The following is a 15,015-nucleotide window of genomic DNA, read 5'->3' on the forward strand; positions in this document are numbered from 1 at the left end:
TTGCCTCATAAAGCAGTGCCTGGGTGGCGTTACTAGCTAATTAATGTCTATTTAGCGTAAAGGGCTGCAGCTACCTTCCAGCCCCTACAGGCGTTTTTTCTTCCTCTCCCTGACAGGACCAGATGGCATTTTGGCCAACCTTCACCCACCCTTCATGAGCCACGCACTCAGTTCAGAGAATGCATCTAGCAGCTCTGGATACACATTACAATCACAGCTGGACAGATGCTAGAAGAGTGGTTGTTACTGCTCCAAACAATGGAAAAAGTAATGACTTTAATGGAGAGATGTAGGTTAAAATTCCACCAAGTATAGTCACCTTTCATTTTTGTGTGCTGCTGTTGTTTTTATTTTATTTACTTTTTCAGCTCTCATCACATGATAGGATGACAAACACATAACTAGGAAGAGAATTATCAATACGTGGCCAATAACGTATACTTACAGCAGGCTATGAAGGAATGGTCGTCCCCATCTCACTGTACCATTTGATGACAGGATAAATCAGGATGATGAGCCCATACATGTTCAAATGAAGAGTACAATTACATGTTTCAATGGAGTCAGCCCAGAATACTTAGGTTTTTTTCAAGATCAAGTCCAAGTACTTTTCTTCTTGTTGTTTTTTGTATGCACTATTCACACTAATTTGATGTTTCTATTAGGCTACAATCTGCCCCAGCTCCCTGTTACTACATTAAGATGCTGTTTCATATCCTGCCCACTCGACAAATCGGTCACACAAAGAGCCATCAGAGATAAAGAAAAACATGAAATACCATCAGTCAAGTGTCACCAGAAAATTAACAAACATGAAGTTCACTTAATTAAAAGCAAAAGCATAAATAATTTTCTCTCAGAAAGACCCCTGCATCAAAATCATTACATTCAAATTACTCTTTACCTAAACTGGTTATCATCAAAAGCAACACCAAACATCATAGTTATTTTTAGATCACATATTCTCTACTTTCATTGATTGAAGTAATTTAAGAGATCTCTCTATTTGCATATTTTGTCTTTTTAGGTACACTCCTCACTTCTCAGAAGCAATTACCTCATCTTTATAAGGTTATTTATATATGTATACACATATATTTATGTATATGTATATATAACAAAGCCAGAAACATTCTAAGCAGCCTGCAGCCATCCTATGACTAGTTGTGGTCTAATCTAAGGAGAATCACTCCCAAGCCCTGTTTTAGAGAAAAACAACCACTGAGAAAACAGCCCCAATGGGTCAACTGATGACACTTTCCATCACAACAGGTCCCCTGTTACTTGCCCTAGTGACAGGCTATAGGATATTGCACTTTGAGCTGGAAATGCTGCACAGTATTTCAGACTAGATATAAAACACTCACAGAATCACAGAATGTTAGGGATTGGAAGGGACCTCAAAAGATCATCTAGTCCAATCCCCCTGCTGGAGCAGGAACACCTAGATGAGGTTACACAGGAAGGTGTCCAGGCAGGTTTTGAATATCTCCAGAGAAGAAGAATCCACAACCTCCCGGGGCAGCCTGTTCCAGTGTTCCGTCACCCTGACTGAGAAGAAGTTTCTTCTCAGATTTAAGTGGAACCTCTTGTGTTCCAGCTTGAACCCATTACCCCTTGTCTTACTGTTGGTTGTCACCGAGAAGAGCCTGACTCCATCCTCGTGACACTCACCCTTTACATATTTATAAACATTGATGAGGTCACCCCTTGGTCTCCTCTTCTCCAAGCTAAAGAGACCCAGCTCCCTCAGCCTTTCCTCATAAGGGAGATGCTCCACTCCCTTTATCATCTTTGTGGCCCTGCGCTGGACTCTCTCCAGCAGTTCCCTGTCCTTCTTGAACTGAGGGGCCCAGAACTGGACACAATATTCCAGATGAGGTCTCACCAGGGCAGAGTAGAGGGGAAGGAGAACCTCTCCTGACCTACTAACCACACCCCTTCTAATACACCCCAGGATGCCATTGGCCTTCTTGGCCACAAGGGCACAGTGCTGGCTCATGGTCATCCTGCTGTACACCAGGACCCCCAGGTCCCTTTCCCCTACACTGCTTTCTAATAGGTCATTCCCCGACCTATACTGGAACCTGGGGTTGTTCCTGCCCAGATGCAATACTGTACATTTTCCCTTATTATATTTCATTAAATTTTTCCCCGCCCAACTCTCCAGCCTGTCCAGATCCCACTGGATGGCAGCACAGCCTTCTGGCATGTCAGCCACTCCTCCCAGCTTGGTGTCACCAGCAAACTTGCTGATAGTACACTCGATTTCCTCATCCAAGTCATTGATTAATATATTGAATAGTACTGGTCCCAGAACTGACCCCTGAGGCACTCCACTAGATACAGGCCTCCAACCAGACTCCGCCCCATTGACCACAACTCTCTGGCTTCTCTCCTTCAGCCAGTTTGTGGTCCACCTCACTACCCGATCATCCAGTCCACACTTCTTCAGTTTTGCCATGAGGATGCTGTGGGAGACTGTGTCAAATGCTTTGCTGAAGTCAAGGCAGACCACATCCACTGCTCTGCCATCGTCAATCCACCTTGTTATGTCTTCATAAAAGGCTGTGAGGTTGGTCAAACACGACTTCCCCTTGGTGAAGCCATGTTGACTGCCCCTGATGACCCTCTTATCCTTGATATGTCTTAAGATGGCACCAAGGATAAGGTGTTCCATCACTTTCCCAGGGATGGAGGTGAGGCTGACCGGTCTATAGTTGCCCGGGTCCTCCTTCTTGCCCTTTTTGAAGACCGGAGGGACATTTGCTTTCCTCCAGTCCTCAGGCACCTCTCCCATTTCCCAAGACTTGGCAAAGATGATGGAGAGTGGTCCAGCAATGACTTCAGCCAGCTCCCTCAGCACCCGCGGGTGCATCCCATCTGGACCCATGGATTTATGGATGTCCAGATTGCTTAACTGGTCCCTAACCCAGTCCTCATCAACTGAGGCAAACTCCTCCATTGCCCTGCCTTCCTCTGGGGCCTCAGCGGTACGGGGCTCCTCAGGACAGCCTCCGGCAGAGTAGACAGAGACAAAGAAGGCATTCAGTAACTCTGCCTTCTCTGTATCTTCTGCCACCAGGGCACCCACTCCATTCATCAGTGGGCCTACATTGCCTCTAGTGTTAGTTTTACCTGCCATGTATTTGAAGCTCTTTCTGTTGTCCTTGACCCCTCTTGCCAGGTTTAACTCTAAGGAGGCCTTAGCTTTCCTAGTTGCCTCCCTACATCCTCTGACAACAGCCTTATATTCTTCCCAAGTGGCCAGCCCCTCCTTCCATGACCTGTAAACTCTCTTCTTCCACTTGAGCTTACACAGCAGTTCCCTGTTTAACCACGCAGGTCTCCTGGCTCCCTTCCTTGACTTCCTGCGTGTCGGGATGCACTGATCTTGAGCTTGGTAGAAGCAGTCCCTGAATGTTAACCAACTATCCTGGGCCCCTTTACCTTCAAGCAGCCTTGCCCACGGGATTTCCCCCAGCAATTGTTTGAAAAGGCCAAAGTCGGCCCTGCTGAAGTCCACGGTTGCAATTCTGCTTGGTATTCTGCTCCCACCACAGGAGATCCTGAACTCCACCATTTCATGGTCGCTGCAACCAAGGCAGCCCTCCACCTTTACTGCTTCAACCAGACCCTCCTTGTTAGTGAGGACGAGATCCAGCAGCACACCTCTCCTAGTCGGCTCCTCCACCATTTGCATCAGAAAGTTATCATCAGTGCACTGGAGGAACCTCCTAGACTGAGGCTGGCTGGCTGAGTAGTCCTTCCAGCAAACATCAGGGAAGTTAAAATCCCCCATAACAACCAGAGCCTGTGACTGTGAGGCCGCACTCTGCTGCCCATAGAAGGCCTCATCAACTTCCTCACCCTGATCTGGTGGCCTGTAATAGACTCCCACAACAGTGTCACCCCTGCCAGCTGCCCCTTAATTCTCACCCATAGACTCTCAACTTGCTCCTCAACCGCACCTGGACAGTACTCTATACATTGTATTTGCTCTCTCACGTAAAGAGTAACTCCACCACCACGCTTGGCTGGCCTGTCTTTCCTGAAAAGGACACAGCCATCCATGACCACATTCCAGTCATGTGAGCTGTCCCACCATTTCTCTGTAATTGCCATCAGATCATAATCTCCTGACCGAACGCAGGTTTCTAACTCCTCCTGCTTATTCCCCATGCTGCGCGCGTTGGTGTGCAGGCACTTCAGGGAGCAAGCCGAGTACACCGATTTCACCCTAGGGGTATGGGGGGCCTCCCGGTCTTTATCGATTCCAGCATGCTGCCCCGCTGATGCAGGCCCAGCTACAACCCCATCCCTCTTCGAATCTAGTTTAAAGCCCTCCAAATGAGCCCTGCTAATTCCTGTCCCAGCATCCTTTTACCGCTGTGGGATAAACCTTTCCCACATATCACTGTCCAGACTGGTGTCTTATAAAACCAGCCGTTATCAAAGAACCCAAAGCCCTGCCTGTAGCACCAGTCTTGAAGCCAATCATTTTCGGACTTAATTTTTCTATTCCATCCCACATCATCACCCGAAAATGGAAGGAGGGAAGAGAAGATAACTTGAGCCCCAGACTCTTTCACCATTCGTCCCAAGGCCCTGAAATCTCTCTTCATTTCCCTCCATGAACAGGAGCAATCTGCTCTCCCATATTCCTTCTTTGGGAGCTTTGCTAAAATCTTTTCCACAGGTTTTATGTGAAAAATAATTTCTGAAGGGACAAGCCTCCATAAAGAACCTGTAAGTTACTTCAGATGCCAAAATATAACAGTATTTTCTAAGGTATTTTTTAAAGTGCCAAGTTAGAAAGATTTTTTAGGTTGCAAAGTCAAGGACCAGAAGCTTGGAAACACCAGAGCTCCTGTCATCTAAGCATGATACTCCAGCACTGTTGCACTGAAGGATTTTGACAACTTTAATCACATTGCCACCTGCTACTTTCTTCTACTGGATTCTTGCCTCGGTGTTTAAGTAGAGACCTGCTTGATATCCTTTTGTATTTTGTATATGCAGTGCACAGCCTCAAGATTTTTTTATTCCACACTACTAAAATGGTGCACAGAATGTAAAATTATTTTCTCCTAAGCATCTCTGAGATAGTCTCCCCACAGTATCAAAGTTTCTTACGACCATTAAATTTACCCTCACTGTGTTCCTCAAAGGTGAGGCTGCAATATTATCTGTATTCTGCAGCTGGGAAAATTAAAGTCAGAAGGAAGGAAGGCACAAACTTTCCATTAATTTTAGTAATAAAACCTGAGGCACACAGAAGGCCTATATCTCTGTTTCCAGTGCTTCACTGTCTTTCAAAATCTCCTTGTAATGGCCACTCAGAAACCCAGCCTAGTTCACAGTGGACATGCGTAGACTGAGGAGCCCATTGTTACTGGCCATTTGTGAAAAGTTTGGTGTAAATCTGTTTCATTCAGAAATTCTGTCAGGGAAACTGAGGGGAGAAGCCAGTCCTCCAGTGCAGCATTCAACTGCTCACCTATCTGCACTCCATGTCCTCCTCCTCCTTTTTGTTATTCCCATTCTGATTTCCCAGACATCTGTATGTCCCCTATGCTCCTAATTGCCAGCTCCTATTCTCTAACCCTGCTCCCCAAGCTCCTGTGCAAGACTCCCTTTTTGCTTCTGCTCCTCTGGCTCTTGCAACTTCTTTTCCTTGCTCCTCCATACGCCTTTTCCTGACACATCTCTATTTGACCATGACTGCTGCTCCCCTTTTCTCCTTGTTACTGGAGACCAGTTGCTGAGCAGCGCAGCCCCTTCCCTCAAGCCAGTGAGCAGAGTTGCAACCGGGATTAACCACAGAGTGGCACAACTCCTCTGTCAGCGTGTGCAGACAGAAACTCCTGAAAGCAATGCTCTTGAATATGAGGTGTCTCCAAAGTGCATGAACAACCTCATCAGAAGGGCAAACTCAGTAGCATTTTTCTCAAGACAGCAAAAGGCATCTCTCTGGTATGATGGTGACACTTTATTAAATGTCAAACCTCCAAAACTTCATTCCAATGAATTTCATTCCACTACCAGCACTAAAAGCTTTCAGGGAATAACTGCTGGATTTATTTATTTTAAATAAGGTATGTAAAGCAATACATTTCCCACAAATCTTGTCTTTGGAAACAACTGACTCTTTTAACTATAAGAAAAAAGAATCAAAGACTGACTCTTACCATGAAATATTTCAGCCCAAACAATTAAAGTTCAGAGAAGCTATAAGGAAAATAATTCCTTATACTAGACAGTGACAGGCACACTTCAGTCTGGACAGTGCTACTGACTTTGCTGGTAATTAATAAATCTACCAAAAGAAGTGTTCCAGCTAAGCAAATATTTGCAGTCATGCTGGTGTAAACAAAATATTTTCTCTTATCAATTAGAAGTTAGTCCACATGCTGTCACCATCTCTCCATGCTGCCTAAAAGCGTCTAAGCATCATTTTTCTCCCAGCTTTGCCAGCTTCACATTTTGGGCCTGCCATTCCAGTCTGTGGAAAACTGAACCCGATTTCACCATCCTTCACATTGCAAAGAGCATAAAAACAAGAACTGATACAGAATCTCTCCAGGTAACAGGAGAAAACCAGGAGAATATCTCCTGGCAGTGCTACCAAGATCACCCTTTCTTACCATGGCACCTCCTTCTCCTACCAACAGTTTCCAGTTTGCTGGGAAGTTTCCAGTTTGTAGCCACACGGCTATGCTGCTGCCCATCCACTTTGTATCTGCCCTGGAGCAGTGCCTGGCAGGCACCTTACAGCCCCCTTCCACACACATGCAAGACAGAAAGACAAACTGAAACAAGGACCACATGGTCGCTATTTCTAGTTTTTCTGTACTAAGTTTTAAAACCCATCCATAGGGATCCAGATACAGTAGAACTAGAAACATTAGCAGAAATTATGTACAAAATTATACATTATGTACTTGGGGGGGGAAAAAACATCCCCAAAACACTAGAATTTTACAAAGCCGGCAATAGAGTTCAGACAGGTGCTTCCTATCTAAACTTGGTAGAGATTATGCTTCTACTGCTAGTTTTGAAAATCTAAAGTGAAAGGATCAAAAAGCTGAGAACCACTTCTAAAATAGGCAAGAAGAAGAAAAGATGCTCTTACACATATCTGAACATGGGAAACAGGATTGCAGTGGTGGAAATCTCTTGCATGGGGGAACTATCAGTGAAAGAAACACTGTTTAGTCATACTACCGTGACAATAGTATCTCTGGCTCAAGATTATATGAAAACTATTGACTACATCATTGAAAGTAAGCAGCAATTGTAGAAGTTTCTGCTTTGTCACATTGCATCAGAGATAACTTAAGGATGAGTCTTTTGGTCTTTCTTATAGCCATTTGCCATGAAGGGTCCCTTAGCTGGAACTTCAGGCATCCAAAATAATGTATTTACTTTTGGAAATTGGATCTAAGCTTATTAAGAGTGCAGGGTGCCACAAAGGGAAAAAACAAACTAACAAAACAAAACAAAAAACCAAACCAAAACAAACAAACACCAAAACAAAACCCACCATATAATAATAGAGAAAGAGGAAGAAACAGAAGGGAGGAGCAAAAGAGAAGAAGCAAAAGGACTTCTGTAATTTCAGCATGTCAGAACAATTCATTAAGTTTAAAGGAGCCACTACAAGTTGTCTGTGGTGATGGTGACAGTGCATCATCAAGCAGAGAAATGCAGAGGGCTCTTACTGCAGCATGTGTGTCTGGCTGGCGTCCTTTTGTTTGTCAGGTACCTCGTAGTGTGGGGAAATCTTGCCAAGGCCACTGTCACTCAGCATCCTCTTTCGAACCGTAGGGTTCCACCGATCTGATATTCTAGGGAGGAAAGAAGGCATAGAAAGGCATTCATCCCTCAGAAATTACCTTGCATGCTCCATTTGAAGCTGTCTTATGCTTACTAGTTCCCGGCATTTTTCAGGCCATAGCAAGCTAAAATAGCTCAATTCACTATGAGTACAAGACTGTTCCTGAAGATGAATAGGAGCATTCCTGGTCTGCCCCTAGGATGAGAAGAAACAGAGACACTTCACCATTATTCTTAGGCACAAAGGGCTTCAGGGCCTTACACAGTGGTGTCAGAGCCCTGACCATGCAGAGATGGGGTTTGTAACTTGATTGATACAGATTTGTGATGGGGCAGATACAGTCAGGGGCCGTGAGGATGTTGGAAGGTGCCAAAGCCCGTTAGTCCTGCTATGTGCTCCAGGATTCCTAATGAAATAGATGTTATTCCACTGTCCTTGTGTCATTACCATGGCTGTATCTGATCCTGTCCCCAGCTCCCCATGTGAGATCTGTTCTCCTACATCTCCCAGCCCTTCAGAGAAGGGGACCAACAAATAGCTGCCCAACTCTAAAATGGCTGCTGAAAGCCAGATCCCAGCACCACTTACCCAGAGGCCTGCTCCACTACCAGATCAGGCATTCCTGGTGGTGTCCCCACCTGCTGTGACATTACCAGCTCTGGGTCCAGAATAAAAATCTCGTCCTGCGAAATTTCTGTCACAAAGTGCAAATGTTCCTGTTGGAGCAATACAAGGAACATATAATGAACCTGCAGCATCACTGGTCTCTCAGAGCACCCAGCTGGCTGTAGGAAAGCTGGCCGCACATCAGAGTCTCCGAAGAGCATTCCTGGGACTCTGCCTGTGCATTTATTTAAGTGCACACGCATACACACACTAAAACCAGTTCCACTGAAGCCACCAATAAATACTTCATTGTTTTCAAGCAAAACAAGATTCCCAACCAGCAAGCTTCACACTCACAGCAACACTTAAAAGGCTGCGACTCAGTGACTCGATGTCATTCAGCTAAAAACTAAAGATCTACCCAAAAAGTTGAGGTATGCATTTCAAAAAGACGACCGACACCTAAGGTCTGCCCTCCAATGATGACTGACAGAAATTTTCATTGTTTGGGGGTACTTTCCCACACCTCCATTGCTTGTACAGTCAGGTTTCACATCTCTGTTACCAAAGCTGTCTTTCTCAGTCCCTCTTTTCTGTTATTGACACTGAAGGCTCATTGTCCTTCAAAAACCACCAAGTGTGAGTAGGCCTGTCTACACAGGTGAATGGGCAGGAAACTTCCCACCGTTTGTGAGCTGGCACCATCATACAGTGTTGATTTTTTTCCCCACAAAAACACAGGGTGAATGAGTAGGAGGGAAAGATGACCATTTGTACAGAGTCAAGTATTAAAGAAATGCAGAAAAGGCCAGAGTTACATTGCCTAGTTTAACCTGTATCAGCATCTTCTTCACCCTTGCTTTCCAAATGTTGAAGTATAACTTCATCAAATCATTTATATGACTGTGTGCAAAAAAGTTGCTTGGTGGCTACATGCAGACACTGCACCTTGGACCTCTGAACTAATGCCATAGCTCTTTCTGTTTGAACTAAACCATCAGCTGCTTTTGCTGGGGAACAGTCACATGTTCATGTGTTCAGAAACAGCCAACACAGTTGTCAGGGAGACCAGATAGAAATGCCCACTGTGTGAAATCAACAGTTTGCACTTAATGCTGAGCCACTAATTGGCCTGTTCTGGTTATCAATCAGAAACACCAAAAGCTCTCTAAAATTTTCAAAGCGTCTTTTAGAAAATATATTCTGATTGTCAAATCTATACTACAGGTTTGAATCCTACAGAGCTACATGCTGTTTTAGAGCTCCTTGGGAATATTTGACACAGGTCTGTTCATAATTCTCAGCTTGTAAATCACCTTAATTTCCACAGCTATTCCATGTCACACACACAGGATCAAGACTTCTGGTGACTAAAAGCGTCACTGAAAAGATAAATACTCTGGTGCCACACAGATGCCCTTAGTAAGACTTGATAAGGATGGCAAATGTAGAAAATTCTGATCTGTACATCAGATTGGTAGTAAACAGAAGAGCAGATGGTCAGCAGATATAAAACTTCAGTGAAATGATGTGAATTACATTAACTAAAAAATGGCCCAGAATTTTTTCTCTACTTTTCGTTAGACATAAGTAGCATTTTAGAACACATAGGAGGAACGGCAGGTAAATCATTTTAAGCTGCATTTGACAGAGCTTAAAAAAAAAAATCTGTAGAAATGGTAACCAAATAAAGATTTACCTGAGATCTGTCAATGCGGTAAAAACGATCAGCAGAAGTTGCTGCAAGACAGAGAAACAACAGAGCCACAGTGAGGAAAACGGTCTTAAGCAGAACTGTATGGACAGGACAGGCTGAGCTAATGTCACTACCACTCTGTGTGTCAGTGAAGTCACAGTAGTTTCACAAGAACATAATCTGATTCATTCATTATGTCCATATTCCTATCCTATTAAATGGTGAATTTAAAGGTGAGGCTTAATAAAACAATATGCACTGAAATTATTAACTTGAAATAAATATTTTAAAATGTATAAAATGGATTCCAGGCTTATAAGAAGAATTGGTCACATTAAAACATATGACAGAAAAAGCTGCATTGTTCCAATAAGAGTATAGCAAGCATATAATGAAATTGATGGGTCTAATAGGATTAATTCAAATTTTGAATCTAAAGAAGAATAACATGCTTGGGAGCTCTTTGTAAATCAAATGCATGGTCACAGATATTCACCCTAAATTACCAATATGCTCAGAGAAAATTTATGCTACTCATCAAAAACACATGAAAATAGGGGAGATTCACTAAATAAAGAACCTCATGTGAATCTTGTAACTGCTAAGTAATTTATATTACTAAACCCAGAAGTACTTAATCACCTATGATGTGCTCCATCAGATGCATTTTATTTTGTTTCTGCTTTGCATTTAGTTTGCCCAGTGAAATCAGATTCGTTCATTCTGGAGTTTTGACACAAGAGCAGACTGTTGTAGGTTTTGCCACTGCAAGGGAATATCAAATCACTAAAGACAAAAGCTGAATGCATCTACCCACCCAGCTTTCTGCAAAAAACAAATAGATTCTCAATATGGTTTGGGTTTTATTGTTTTGTTGCTTTTTTGTTTTGTTTTGGGTTTTTTTATCAATTCCCTCATGAGAGAAAAAGAAGACTGATTAGAAATTGCCATGGAGAAATTGTTTCTGTTTAGAGCAATGCAAATTTCAGTCTCCTCATGCTGAAGCTTTTGCAAAAGCAGATGCCATCCATTTTAGCTGCTAATTCCAGTGCTCTGGAGCCTGATCTAAAGCCCAGATAAGGCATCTGCTTTGACAAAGTCTGGGTCAAATACAAGTGCATCTCTCCAGGGTGTTACATGAAGTGCAGTCTCTCAGGGAAAGGGAGGTATATTTCCATCACCTAAACGCTATAGTGTCTAAACACTGTTGTACTTAGAGAGAAGCCAGAGTGAAGAACGTAGCAGCAGCAGCAGCGCATTGCCACCACCAGCTGAGTCCAGGCACTGCCATGCAGTGAACGCTGCTCATCACAGCAGACTCTAATAAACCAAATCTTTAACCACCCTTAGAAGAACATGTCTCCTTGGGGTGACAGAGCTCCAGCAGACATTTTGGTTGCTAGAAAAAGGGCCTGTCCCATTTTTCAGAGGGGAAAGGGGGACACTCAGCTCCTTTATTACCTGCTCAGTGTAACAAGAAGGAACAGTTACCCATCCCCAGTAACACTCAGATGCAATATCCTTCACATGCACAGCAGAAACAGGCAGCATGCTAGGCACAAAGAGAAGGGAGATCCACTTACCATCTAGGAAGCACCATCTAGGAGAGAGCCTCTGAACAGAAAGTACTCTGGGGAAAGAGCTTTCCTGGTCCTGGATAGGGCAGGGAAATGACATTTAAAAAATAGCAAACTGGTTTTTTTTCTCTAAATAGAGCTATTTTCATTTTGCTCTACTGGCATTGCACAATGGGCAAAACCGACATAGCCCAAACCCACTGGATTTGCTCCTCATTGACATCAGGGTTTGACTGTAACACAGAAGTGAACAAACTGACACGGCTTCAGCCACAGCTGTCCCATTCCCTTCAGCTCAACAGCACCAAAAAGCTTTGCATCAGAAACATCTTTGTCAGCCTCCCTTATTTGTGGTGACACAGGAACAGGGAGAGGTGAAAGATATCAAAGATACACATCAGTATCAAACAACAGCCATGAACTCTAATCATGAAGTTTGCTTCTTGAGTGCCTGTCACCTTCATTCTACCTCAGTATTTTTACACTCTTTCGCACCTGTACTGATCAGTCACTCAAAGCAATTGCCTGCTTTGCCTGTCCCTGGCATGTCCCAAATGCACATCAGGGTGAAAAATAAAAAATGTTATTATCTGCACTCAGAATACAAAGAGCACAGACCTGGGGACCACTGCTGGCCAAGTAGACAGACATCCTACATCAACATCTTCCCATTCTGGCTAAAAAGACAGTCTCTTTAGGAGCAAATGGACATTATTTCAGGAACCCAACCAAGTGACCAGAGAGGAATGAAGGCCTCCTTCCTGACCTACACTCACCGAGGAGTCAAACATGCTGCCCCTTGCTTTTTCAGCTCTCACTGAGCTGGAAAGGCAGAATAGATCTCAGAAAGCAAAAGGTGGTCATGGCTTTGCTCTGTGCTGCCAGTGGATGACCAGCCAACTTCCTAAAGCCACTGGGACACAACATTTAAACACAAATAGATTTGCACAGGGCAAAACACCACAGCAGTGATCTTGGGCACACACCTGGAATTTGTATAGAGCCAGATTCTATCCTTATTTACATCATAAGCACTAAAATCAGCACATCTGCAAATGATGTAAATTCAGGCACATACTGGCTTCAAGATCAAACTTTATTCCTCCTTCAGAAAACAGACTACAGAGTGATATACCAAATCACAAGTCAAGAAAAGAAAAAGTAGAAGTAATGGGGAGGAAAGGCACCTTTGAGAAAAGTATTGCTGTACACAGAAAGCACAGAATGGGAATAATGTATATGTATGTATACTCGTAACATGGGAATAGATTGGCGAAAAGAGACCAGAACACAATGATATCTCACTGGGACTTCTCATAATATCACACAGGAGCCCAGCACCTTTCCCAACAGCAGGAGGCATGACAAACAATTTTCATATTGGGGATTATACAGCTATATCAGGTCAGTAGTTGTTTAAGTTCCAGCACAAGAAAGTACAGTCTGACTTAAAGAGCAAGTTCCAAAAAGAGATTTCAAATAACTATGGGTTTTCAGCCAGAAGGGACAACAGGGCTATGAACACTTAACCCCTAGCATAACACAGAAATCTACTGCTCCAGTCTGCGCTACAGCAGACCTTTCAATAAGGCATCCAGCCTGAGAGACTCCAAGTGACACAGAACCCACCAGTCCCTCAGGCAGCTGGCACCATGTGCATGGTTTGGAGGAGGAAAGAGAGGCTGCTTTGTATACAAGATGAAAAGTGCAGAAACACCAGCACAAAACAAAAGTTTACAGTATATCAAACATGTCAAACGCACCTCAACATTCATACAGTTTCTCAAAGGTTCATAGTTTCCTCTATATTTTTCTTTGTGTTTACTGCCTAGTGTTTATATAATTAAGAAAACCTAGAAGTAACAGATATTTCTCAGCAATTTATCTTACTGTTTTGCAAATCTGGCACATTTCTGAAATTTCTTATCTGGATAGCCATGTGTGAGAAAAAGTTAAGAAAAAAATAAAGAATATATCGACAGAAAAATGGGAGTTTATCAGTTCAGTTCCCCAGACTGCCCAGCCATGTGTCAGGAAGATAACAAGGAAGAAGCAGTGTCCTTTCTTCAACCTAGGGAAAATCTCAAAGAATGCTGAAGGAAGTTGTAATTTCAATCTGACTGGGTAAAACAATTTCCAAGTTGATTACAGAGCAAATAATGCCCTCATATATTAAGAGCCAGACATTGCTCTTCAGTTTACGTAAAGGTATATGACAGTTCTTCAGCCACTTGAGAAAAAACGAGGTCACACTGATATTGTATCCTGGTCAGCAGGGAGCCTGCATGCACTATGTGTTGTTTTCAAGCATCTCCGATGATGATTACTCTTTTGCATTTTGATGGACACTCATTTCTGAGCCAAGTGAATGTATATCAGTGCCTGGCATGATGCTGCTACAAAATGTTATTAATTTAATTTGGTATCATGACAGCTTTTGTAAGATTCATCTTATTAGCTTCTACCTCTGAGATTGACTGGTGCCATCTATTATTGCCTTTCCTTTCTGGTTATCCACAACAGAAAAGCAAAGACTGCTCCAGAAAGCTCATATGTTGACTCCTCAGTGACCAAGAGTTTGGCTACAGCCCTGGCAACAGATCTTGTCTGAAATGTCACTGCAGCAACTTACAGATTTTGCTTGATTGATAAATAAATTTATATACACATATATCTTCTGATGCATGATACCTGCATCTATAGCCACCTTGACGAAAATAAAACAGCCTCAATTCTCTCCCATATTCAGACTCAAGGATTTTGCTTGGCCCCATAAACCTTGCTCTCATGTACAGGTTTTTGTCTCTAACCTCTGTACATAACAATAGAGATTAAGACAACATTCCATAAAGTGAACTGTTTCTGCATATGGGGACAAAATTATGTATCTCAGTGGTTTAAGCATCAGATTTATAATACACCTATACCTTTCTATAATATGGGCTTGTGGAGTTTGGGGATGCTTAGGTTCACTTGTATCACAACTGAGGTGCATCTAGGACAGTCAAGGGTTTTCTGAAATCTGCAAGGTTTGCTAATGTTTATGTATTTACATGCAGAAACCTTTATGCATCTAAATATTTAGTCCATTATTTGCAAAAAGGTAAGGACTAGGATACAAAGGACAAAAGGAAGATAATGGTGTGTACTAAAAAAGTAGATTGTACAAAGAGGAGACATGGGTAAAAATTTATAGACCCAGCAGAGTACATAATGCTGGGAGAATGAAAATAGGGATAATGCTGGTAAACGCAAATTCAAATCACATATTGTGGTATGTTCTTTCCAAGACCTCA

The 15,015-nt window shown here is 43.0% G+C and overlaps 1 protein-coding gene across 2 annotated transcripts in view; it reads right to left on the reverse strand.

The window, feature by feature from the left end:
* The window catches only part of DGKI (diacylglycerol kinase iota), a 178,196-nt gene that overhangs the window by 44,407 nt on the left and 118,774 nt on the right, over positions 1-15,015 (reverse strand). For both annotated transcript variants that reach the window (XM_065658069.1, XM_065657275.1), the window contains 4 exons: positions 11,726-11,795; positions 10,146-10,186; positions 8,429-8,556; positions 7,725-7,850 (listed from right to left, as the gene is read on the reverse strand). In XM_065658069.1, coding sequence (XP_065514141.1) covers positions 7,725-7,850; positions 8,429-8,556; positions 10,146-10,186; positions 11,726-11,795 — 365 coding nt within the window. The remainder of the gene's footprint in view (positions 1-7,724; positions 7,851-8,428; positions 8,557-10,145; positions 10,187-11,725; positions 11,796-15,015) is intronic.

This window comes from Caloenas nicobarica, chromosome 1 (assembly GCF_036013445.1).
Source record: "Caloenas nicobarica isolate bCalNic1 chromosome 1, bCalNic1.hap1, whole genome shotgun sequence".
Taxonomy (NCBI): Eukaryota; Metazoa; Chordata; class Aves; order Columbiformes; family Columbidae; genus Caloenas; species Caloenas nicobarica.